Source organism: Hetaerina americana, unplaced genomic scaffold (genome assembly GCF_022747635.1).
Source record: "Hetaerina americana unplaced genomic scaffold, ioHetAmer1.1.p SCAF_71, whole genome shotgun sequence".
Lineage (NCBI taxonomy): Eukaryota > Metazoa > Arthropoda > Insecta > Odonata > Calopterygidae > Hetaerina > Hetaerina americana.
In genome coordinates this window covers 1,282,910-1,294,357 of record NW_027287328.1, presented here as the reverse complement: position 1 = coordinate 1,294,357, position 11,448 = coordinate 1,282,910, and the positions used below count along the sequence as shown (strand labels likewise).

At 37.6% G+C, this 11,448-nt stretch overlaps 1 protein-coding gene across 1 annotated transcript in view; it reads left to right on the top strand.

Moving 5' to 3' along the window:
- LOC139697272 (uncharacterized) overlaps nt 1-9,406 on the top strand; it is a 10,046-nt gene extending 640 nt beyond the window's left edge. Inside the window, exons 2-4 of the mRNA XM_071595929.1 lie at nt 3,615-3,781; nt 4,239-4,310; nt 5,223-9,406. Coding sequence (XP_071452030.1) covers nt 3,640-3,781; nt 4,239-4,310; nt 5,223-7,852 — 2,844 coding nt within the window. The 5' untranslated portion in view covers nt 3,615-3,639 and the 3' untranslated portion in view covers nt 7,853-9,406. The remainder of the gene's footprint in view (nt 1-3,614; nt 3,782-4,238; nt 4,311-5,222) is intronic.
- Nucleotides 9,407-11,448: the final 2,042 nt, after the last annotated feature.

Here is an 11,448-nt window from a genome sequence, read left to right as displayed (position 1 = left end):
CATGAAATTAGATAACGCCCATTAAAATTATTATTTGATTTTTATCAATCACATAACGTAGGTGGGTCCTTCGTACACGAGTACCTAGTTCGAGAGAAACGATTAAACTCAAAGAAACAAAAATGAAAGAATATTTTATTTATGCAATGGCTAGATTTACGTTTGCAAAAACAATATTTCGTAAAATTATTCGTATGGTTGATTTTTCTAGTGCTGGTAATGGTTACCTGATATTTCAAAACGCTTAGTCTATTTGTTGTCAACGTCCTAAATTATGAAAGATGTAATTTATTCCATCCAAAAATTGAGCGGAGAAATATCCCGATTAATAAATTCGTCCTCTTGCAGAAGTAACAGGAAAAGTTTAAAAATCGACTTATCAAACTAAGAGGGCAACAAAGATGAAAATATCTGGGACAATGGGAAGAAGTCGTTATGAACATGGAGTAATCCTATTTAAAAGAAAAGATTTAGATTAAAATAAATTATGAAAATTCTTATTTTACCAAAAACCGGCTATGTGATAATGTTTTGAACCCAAAATTTGTATAATTTCATTGTAGGTTACGTAAATGATATTTGAAAAGCGGCTTTACGTCTAACCAGCATTGTATTGGGAATATTGTATTGAATTGGCATCAGTTAAGCCCTTAGCTTGATTTCAGAAGCCCCAAAATACTCTTCAATAATTTTTAAGAAGCTCTTTAATAATTCAGTGCCCTAGAAAAAATATTTAATGGTTTCATTTGAAACAGCCTCATTGGGTGAAAAGGTCTCTGCTAGCAGATACCATAAAGACCTACGAAACAAGCCGCCATTTCAGCCCGAAAAAACCCATGATACCTTAAGTTCCCGTGAGGAAACAGTCATCCATATTTAAAATTTATAGTAGAATAATTTATACTGAGAAATGGAAATAATAAAAACAACACTTTTTCGTATTACTCCATTTAAATCACCCTGGGTTGAAAGTCAAGTGTAGAACCTAGGGAAGAGGGAGCTGATGTATTGGTTTTTGTACTAGCCCGGAGATAACTCTCACGAAAGTTTAGAATTATATCCTATTGTTCTTGGATTTGTCTCCATTAAATATGAGGTTGAAACAAACGTCCACAAATTGAAATACAGTTCGGAATATTTCCATGTACTTTCAGTTGTTTTATTGGGGAAATTTCCTTCTCTTTGTTTCCTTCTTTTTTTACGGTATATAAACAACGTTACAGTCAATTATTATTTATTTATTTCGACGGTTTCAAATGCCATGAATAAACTTTATTTAAATTTATTTGTAATGAGATGTTGTTGAGTGAAATTTCATCACTATCGCCATCATTAGTAATCAAGTGGGTGACTTGTACCATCTCGCTTAGCTATCTTATCCTCGTAAAATCGTTTCATTACACTGGACCCCTTGTCTTCCATAATATGTTTCATGTGGTTCGTTCTTCACCTTTCTTAAATGTCTTCCTTCCAAAGCCCCTCCAAAATCAGTCTTCAACTGGCTGTTTAACCTCAATATGTGACCAATTAGTGATCATTTCCATATTATTTTGGTGACTTCAAAGGGTTTTCTGTCATTCACTTGGTAATCAAACATTTGATTATTTAGCTATTTAATTTAAATCATCAATATTTTGCAACAGCAAAATATTGGGTAGCAGAGTTTAAACGAGGCCGTACGAGCTGTCAAGACGAGCACGGTATTGGTCAACCAAATGTGGTGACGACTTCAGAAAAGGTGAAGAAAATCCACAAAGTGATACTGGAAGATCGTCAACTGAAAGTGTGCGAGCTATCAGACATAGTAGGCAATTCAAAAAGGGTGGTAAATCGCATATTAACTGAAAATTTGGACATGAGAAAGCAGTAAGCAATATGGGTGCCACGTTTGCTCACACTCGAGCAAAACCAGTGCCGTGAAGATGTTTCAATTGAGTATTTCGCAAAGTGTCACAGCAACAAAGTGGAATTTTTACGCCATTTCATAATCATGGATGAAACATGGGTCCATTACTTCACACCCGAGACAAGAGAATAATAAAAGCAATGGATTGAAAAGGGAGAACTAGCTCCGAAGAAGGCGAAGACCGTTTCATCTGCAGGCAAGGTCCTGAAGTCGGTTTTTTGGGATGCGCGAGGGAGAATTTTCATCGACTATCTTGAAAAAGGTAAAACCATCAACGGCAAGTATTATACGAACTTATTGCAACATTTGAGGGAATAAAGTAAGCAAAAGCGGCCACATTTGGCTAAGAAGAAAGTGTTGTTTCATCAAGATAATGTACCAGCTCAAAAATACGATATTGCAATGGCCAAAACCATGAATTGAAGTTTTAATTGCTACCTCATGCACTCTATTCGCCAGATTTTGCCCTCTCGGATTATTTTCTTTACAATTTGGATGTTGTTATCGTATCCCACTAACATCCTCTTCAGATATTTCCTTGACCTGTCATTAACTTTGCGACATCTGCTGCGCCACATATTCCAGTACGCTACTGTCCTCAATTGAAACATTCTAAATCTCATTCTAAGGGCCTCTGCCCAAACAAAGCCATCGCTTATTGTTCACGACTGTTGATCACACTTAATATGTTTTACTGCTGCATTTAAAAGGAGTCTTTCGCTTGCAAATTGGTCACATTAATGAGCCTTCATATAAAAACCCATATTAATAAAATGACAGATATAAATTATCTCCAGATAGTTGTTACTAACAAGTACTGCTGATAGATATCCTTAGTTTATACTTTGAATACATTGAATTTTCTAGTACTCGGCTGACGTTATGGAACTTCATGATGACATTTAAAAATCAATTAAATAATCTAATAATAATCTAAGCTTAACTTTTTAAGTTCTGACGACTTTATTTAAAAAACTGGTTTCATAGTGAATCATGGGGTCTGATAATGCTGTAAATTATGATAAAGTCGGCTTTTCGACGAAACTGGTCGTCATGAATAAAATTCAATGGAACTTAAAAAAAAGTGTTTTTCGAATTTTGCATAGATTATTGGGAATGTATTCGCATTGCAATTAAATAACTAGAGTCAAATTTTATTAAATATTTCACTGCTGTATAAGCTCCAACAAACGCCCATTAAAATTGAGTCAGTCGCTTGTTCTTTTCTTGTCGGTAGGCTGCACTCGGATTGGATTCAATCAAGTCTCTCCCACCTTGACGGGCACTTGATTTTTTGATTAACGTGAGAAACTCACAAGAGTTTATTTGTTATGAAGTAATTTTGGCCGCTTGTCTCTCTTAATAAATATAACGGTTATAGATCCTTTAAAAAATCTGAAAATAAACCCAAGAGAAAGCGATGCTATGAATATCGACATTTTTCCTCAAAGTTAGAAGTTATATTCTCAGCTGCGCCAGTTTTTTCAATGGCCCTTTGTTTTACAATTTTGAAGGACATGGGCAATATCACATTAACTGTGGGCTCATTTACAGCTGACATTAGTTGACTGTTGGCCTAAAGGAGATGGGAGTAAACCTTATCGGCGACGCTGGGAATCTCTTCGTTTTAAATTCTTTAAAATCTGACTCAGGTCGCTATTTTCTCTCATTAGAACGACTAAAAGTAACATTTTTCTCTCCAATTTAGAATTTTCACCGTCTACCTGAGGTTCATGTACTTTTCTACCATGAAGACGGGTAGCATAGGGTTTCTCCTAATCATCCTAATGCAGTCATGTCACTGCGAAGAGGATATTCTACAAGAGGATGCGGCTATCGATGCATTTCCTACCCAACTAATGACAAGAGAGAAAGGTAATACCCATACTCAAGCAGTTTACTCATCCAAGGCGAAAAAACCATGGTATTTTGCAATGTGAATAGCACCGGCTAAGTAGTCTTAGTATTGGTACTGCTATTCAACTCGATGAGGTACGTTTTGGATGAACCTCGTCAAAGATAATTCTGAACTAAAACGATCTCCTTTTGTTTGAATTTTAATCGAGTTCTGTGCCTTTATTAGAAAAGTATACACGTTAGAGTAGGAATATGAAGAGAAAAAAATAAAATAATTTTTGAAGCAAAACAAATATTAATTAATGAACTATTTCAACGAAAATGATATGGTCAAGAATTAAATATGCATAATGAAGGAGATATTATTCAAATTAATAATGCATAAATAATAAAATAATATGAAAATTGCGCCAAGATCAAATATTAGCGATTTGCTGATAATTAACCATAAAGTAATAGAATTTTTCTACTTCAGATTACAAGCTGTATGGTATGGCACACGAGAAAGTAAGGACAACTATGGACAATGATAAGAACTGCTACGAACGTAAGTAATTCGTAGATATTTTTGAAAGACTGAGGCCTCAGGAAAGTTACTGAATAACTGCATGTGGGAATCGACCTTTTTTTACCTCGCAAACCAAAATGTGAACAAGCAACTAAATTATACAAATTTGGTCAATTAAGTTCTCTGAATCGAGGTATATAGTGTCTTTCTATACAGCTACTTTAATAAAATTTATACTTATAATATTATTGTTTTAATTGCTAAAACATAATTTTACTTTACGTAAATATTTTACTATAAAAATATGTTAGAATTGCTCATGATTTAAATATATCATTAAAATAAGGAATTTACAGAGGTTTGTAAAGGTCTAAGTCAAAGTAGTAAGCTAATTTACTGAAGTCTAACTTGACAGAATATACCAGTGGTGATGTATATATTTAATCTGTTTTATGGGTTTCCTTAGCTAATAATATTTGCACCTTTGCAACAGTAAATAATACTATTAAAGTTATAACAACAAAACACTCTTCTAAGAAGAGTTAGGGTATTTTAAATGAATTCATTTATCGCTTGAAACTTCCACAGACTACATTTTAAGGAACACATTCCCAGGGTTTCAATGCGTTAGCATTGCCACCAGGTGTTGTTGATTCCAATGATGAGAAAACAATTCTAATTGTGATAAGTGGTTAATTTATTTTTCCTCCCTAATATGAAATTTTTATAATCAATATGTTTTAGATCTTTGAATAAAATGGGTTCATTCATCCATTAAATATTTTCTAAAACTGTATTTTATACGCCGAACACATAGTAGGTATTTTAAGTCATTTGAAACCATTAAATTATCACTTGAAACAGAAGTACACGAATTAAATATATTATTTGAAAAACTATTTTTTGTAGCTATGATTTGGGTGCTTTACCGACGTTATTTCATCTCTACAGGAAAGGAAAAGACGATTCCGCTCAAGTACCATGACGACTGGAACCCTGATGAGAAAACTTTATCAACTGAAATACCGGTTGAATACGTCATCGTAAGAAACTCGAAGGAAAGCTGTTCCTACGAAAAGGAGTGCGTGAAATTCATCCAATCAATGAGAAAGCGAACACATCACAAAGCCTGTGAAATAGTAGACAATTTCTATGTCGGTGGAGATGGATACGTGTACGAGGGTAGGGGTTGGGACATAGCGCCGTACTGGGAGTTGAAAGGATTGAGACGTAAGGCGATCACTGTACAGTTCTTGGGCGACTACACGAAAACCATTCCACCACCAAGAGTCATGGAGGCCTTTCGATCAACACTTCAGATAGGCGTGTGGCTTGGAAAAGTCTCCAGAAAACATAAAATAACGTCCATACGGGAGATATACAATAACGGCACCAACCTGGGAGAAAAATTGGACGAACACCTCCTCGGCTGGTGTAACTGGGTAAACGCCACTTTCATCTCGTCCCTGTGGGATTACACAATTCCAAGACGCCTCACGTTTGTTTTCAGAAGTCAGTGGAATGCTTCTGAACCGCTGAAGGAGTTAATCCCGAGATCTCAGCCGGTCAATTATATTATGGCTAGTGATGGGGGGGAGGGGTGCTTCGATCGATCAAAGTGCACTTCATGGATGAAGAGGGCGCAGCAGGAGCAGAACGCGCAGTATGGAGACCTCCTCCATAATTTTTACATAGGGGAAGAAGGTGAGGTTTATGAGGGCCGAGGCTGGGACGTGGCCCCACACTGGGAACTGCCTGGAATTAAGAGCGGTCTCCTGAGCGTCAAACTTATTGGATCCTCTGAAGAAGCCATCAACTCTCTCAAGCTCCTGGTCTACACCGGAGTGTGGTTGGGGAGGATATCGCCAGGATACGAGCTATTCTCTTTGCGTCAAGTGTACGGCGATGAAAGTCTCACGGGGGAAACTCTATACCGACTCGCGACGAGTTGGAGCCCTCGTTTGGGAAACGGTAGTTCCATCAACAAAAAAGATCCTGGCGAACCGCATACTTTGCCGTTCATCAGTGCGTCGCATTGGCGGCCCAGCTTTCCTTACCGGGAAGGTGACCGTATCGAAGTCCCCGTCGAGTACGTGATCGTGTACGACGGCGACGACAGATGCTTTACGCGCCGTGAATGCACGGCGTGGATAAAGCGAGAAGAAGAGAAATATAATAGCATTTACAGGGGTCTTCCAGACAATTTCTACATCGGTGAGGATGGAAGTATATACGAAGGACGTGGATGGACAAAGACTGCACAATGGCATTCGTTGTTCCCTGGTGTATCTTTTATTATGGTTAGGTTCATGGGATCCTTTGAAAAAGACGCACCCACGTGGCTGGCATTAGCCGCATTCAATACCCTCCTGGAAACTGGAATTGATTCCAGGAAGCTATTGCGGAGTCATAAGTTAATCACACTCCGCCAAACCCACTCTGGTGTGGCTACTCCACCCAATAGACTCGATAGCATTTTAAAGGAAATGAAATCATGGTCGAACAACTCTCTAGATATAAATTTGATAGTTCCCCTAGATCGCTGGGCTATCTCACACCCTTCACATTATCCCAACCTGACGCATCCTATCAAATACGTGGTTGTCGGAAGCGTGGGAAATCGTTGCTTCACGGAAAATTCATGCAGAAACCAGATGATAAATCGCTATGGTCTCAACGTAGAAACCATCAATAAAATATCAAGTAATTTTTATATCGGAGAAAATGGCTGGATATATGAGGGCAGGGGATGGGAAGGTGCGTCTCAGTTGAATATAAAGGAAAATGATCGCAACTTTCTCTTCGTCATGTTCCTCGGTAGTTTTGAGAAGGCTTTCCCTTCCTCGATCGCCACGTACGAATTTAACCACTTAATGGGATTGGGTGTAAACTCGGGAAAACTTGTGCCAGATTACAAAATCGTTTCCATTCGTCAAATTTTCCACGACATCAAAAGTCCCAGCGACATGTTGTCAGAGGGCATTAAGTCTTGGCATCGATGGTCTGACAGCGTTCCGTATTCTTCCGGCGAGGACCATTCTCCAACGGGGGATTCTATATACATACCCCGACGGAACTTGGAAGTGGTGAGTTGGGCACCTCCTTCGAGGTTGAATCAGATCCATCACGTTTTCGTTCTGAACGTTGGACACCGTTGCTTCTCGCGCGATGAATGTACAGCGGTCATTAGGGCCGAGCAAAATAAAAATTTAACCCGGAGCCATTCGGATTGGTTCGTCACGGATAATTTTTATGTGGGAGAAGACGGACATGTGTATGAGGGGAGGGGGTGGAATGAATCCCCCGCGAGGACGTGGGTGCCGCAGAGAGGGAATGTCATCACGGTAGCCTTCCTTGGGGATTTCGAAGAAGATCTTCCCTCCCCCAAGGCCGTATTTGCCTTTAAGTATTTAATGAAGATGGGAATGTACCTGGAATACATTGGAAGCTCTTACACACTAGAATCCATGAAAACTAGCTGTGCAAATATTAGCTTTTTAGGCAGCGCGCTTGATCAGGAGATAAAATCTTGGGAAAATTGGAGACCGTTTTCTTTTATTCCCAGAGTAAGTTGCTCGTGAGAGTCATTACCAGCCACTCAGGTGTGATCGAACTGTTTTAGCCACATATAATAAGGGCACAGGAGCACAGTGGTGGAAAGGTATTATGTCGTAAGCAATAGTGGAATTATCCATGAAATACCCTACTTAGTGAAAGACTATCTAAAGTGACATAGAGTTGCATTTAAATATACTGTAGCTCTTAATATACTATCCATTAAAATTTAGCCATTTATTTAAATCAAGTAATGTATTGAGGCTAAGAGGAATTCCAAAGAATTTTCGTTAATTAACAGAGCAGATTTGATATTTATTGTTAAATACTACATAATATCATATCTCTGCCCCTACATATAATATCTCTGCCCCTAGGGCGAGATATACACAGAATTTTTGCATCTTTATAGTTTGCCCGTAAGGGTTTAGCTTTTTTTAAGTACTTAAGTCCGACCACTTGCTTACAGAGTAGTTTTGCTTATTTCTGCTATGACATTCCGTGAAATGAAGAGCAAATTTTATTCAGCTGGACATCTTTAAATGAACAGTCAGGGTAAATTTTACTATTCCTATATTTGTTCAGCGGAATTTTTCTTCCGGAATATAATAGATAATAGATTCCTTGTCATTCAGTACATATCAATATGTGAAATCTAAGGAACCTATTCAACATTTTACCAAAATTCATAGTTTTCTAGCTTTCTTCAAAATGGCACACGCTCGACAAGAAGATTCGACTGACGATTAAATAACCCGATTATATCAACCCTATGCTATAAAATCTCTATTGGGTTCAGGCTAAAACCTAATCTTGAAGCACCTAAACCTTACAGGTATATATGGCCTACATATGAATTGTTTATTGCAATTAAAGAGTCCCTTGACCATTAAAGGACTTTGACATGTGGCACAGAACTTTCGGTGAGGTTTACACCAATCAAGTATTACATATAAATATACCCTAAGTAAGCTGGAACAGTATGAATCTTCATTTACTTCAAATGGATCAGAAGATAATACTTGTACAACTGGTAATTGCATCAAAAAGATAATACTTTGCCAAAGGAAATGGTTGTAGGCATAAGAGCGTATCGCTTACCAGATCGTGTTGCTGTTCATTCCATGATATGTACGGTGACGTAACCCTGTTGAATGTCACCGTCTTAGCTCTATAAAAAGAAGTATATTTGTTTAGTCATTGCATAAATAAATATGTGTATTATTTTAGCACAATAAAATTAAAGAATATTGTTTGGACACTAAAGGAGGCCTGAACAAGAATTATAAATCTCAGAGGTTTAATGGTATGTCGGCTATTATTATTTGTCTAGATATATGTTATATTCATTACAGGTAGTTACATACTAGATCCAGCATCGGCACATAGCTCAATATATATTGCCGTATGATACCCTTTCTGAAGTTTTTAATTGTGAAAATACCTACCACTATTTGATATAAATGTGTTTTAGGCTATGTTTTCCGTATAAAATGCGAAAATTCCTTCTTGTATTGGTTTTTCTGCAGATATATGCTAAAATAACTCTAGTTGAAAATAAATTATACTCTAAAGAAATATTTCTGACTTATTATTGTTTTGTACCAAAACCAGATGTCTCCAAGAGGCCTACATAGTTTCGGAAGGTAGAAATCTAGGAGGGAGAGAGAGATGAACAAAGCTTTTTCATTGATTTCTTTTCCTTCCTTTACCCCGTTTCCCCTTTTCAGGGGCATCATAGTGTTCAGCAAATTATCTTGATGAATTTAAATCGCTGGGTCAACAAATAAATACTATTTTATTTCAATATGATAACCCAATATATGTGGGGTTATCTTGCCCTCCTTGCCTTGCCGGTAACTTCGTCTGACACAAAGATTATGCCAGATAAATGTTATTTCGGTATCGTTTACAGTTCAAAGCTTTCACCATCTCACAAAAAGTGTTTGAATCAGCCAGGTAAACTTTGAAAATCAACCGAACTGTGCCATTTGTAATAAGTTGCAAAAAAATCCATCTCTTTTGACTCGTGATCAGATTGGACTGTTTAGCACAAAAGAGACATGCACTTTCATTATTTTTTCTAAGAGTTTCTTTATAATCTATCCTGTATTTTTCCTTCAAAGCCTAATGAGAGCAATATAAGTGATTCAGGCATAGCTTAAAGGAGATCAGAAATTTCAGAGCCAAATCACGGCATTACATATCAACTCGAATAAAAATCAATAGTGCTACTAGAACATAATTGACCACCTCATATTTGGTGTGAGTGCAAATTTTCACGGAAAATGAGAAAGCAGATAACATACGTAAGTTACTCTCCTTACCTAAGGATAACATTATACTATCTAATTATTCCATCATATAGGTTTTCATCTCATGAATAGCCATTCTACATCTACATAATACCCTGCAAATCCGCCGCAATCGGCGTATGGTGGGGGTGTTAGATCATGATCATTGTAATAGAATAAAACCACATGTAAAATCTACATGTCTATGAAAACCCTGACCCCACAAAGCCGTAGATATTCATGCGAAAACCTTCTACATCTACACACATGCAAATATATATACCATCAACCAATATACACATGCACGTACAGATTTAGTAAAAATCTATCTAATAACGTGCAAAATTAAAAATAATAATTCAAAAGTAAGAAGGGAAAATTCCACTATCACATGGACATGCAACTATTGGCCTCCTCCCCCAAGGACACAGATAGGAATTGTGACACACCGCAGCAGGAGGGCAGCGGAGGCGTGCCCCCCACAGAGAGAGAGGAGGGATGAAATGATAAACTTGAAAACAAACAAAGCAGGGCAAGCAATACTGTAACGAGCACTACATTCTTCAATGGCAGCCCCATGCGGTCATGCGGGAAGGGTTTTGACCACAAAACATACGATATTAGTTGAAGTGCATGCATTTGAGTAAAAAAAGTTATTCCAAAGACGCTGTGGGTGGCAAGTGGGATTTTTGCTCTCTTACACCCTACCGTTGCTGTCCCATATTGTCTGCGGGAAGAAAGAGTCCTTGAGTGTGCTAGTTTTGGCATCTATTTCCCGAATTTTGTATTCATGATCCATTCGACCAATGCATGTTGGAGTACAAATAATTTGCGAGACCTCGGCGCTGAAACATGCGGATCTGAATTTATTTAGTAAGTTCAGCCGAGCATTGAATAGTCTTTCTTCCAATGATTCCCACCCCAACTCCATAAGCATTTCAGTGGCGCTTTCCGTTTAATCGTGACAATTTTTAACGAAACGACCTACCCAGCGCTGAACCTTCTCATTTCCCGAATGAGGCTTTTTCAATCGCATCCCACACACAATCCCATGCATATTCTAAATGAGGCCTTAAAAGAGCATGGTAACAACGTTCCTAGACCTTGAAGTCACTCCTGGCAATAATGCGTCTAAAACGTAAATCCCATTTTTTTACATTCTTAGCCGCAAAACCATTATTACTTATATACGTCGTGGGAACTGAGTATTGTAAAATAAAATGTAACTCGCTCTTCACTTTAGAAAAAAATTATAGAACCTTAAATGTAATTTACGCCAGAAGTACAGAACTGTTTTACTTTAGGAGGAGTTGCCAACAATTTACAGC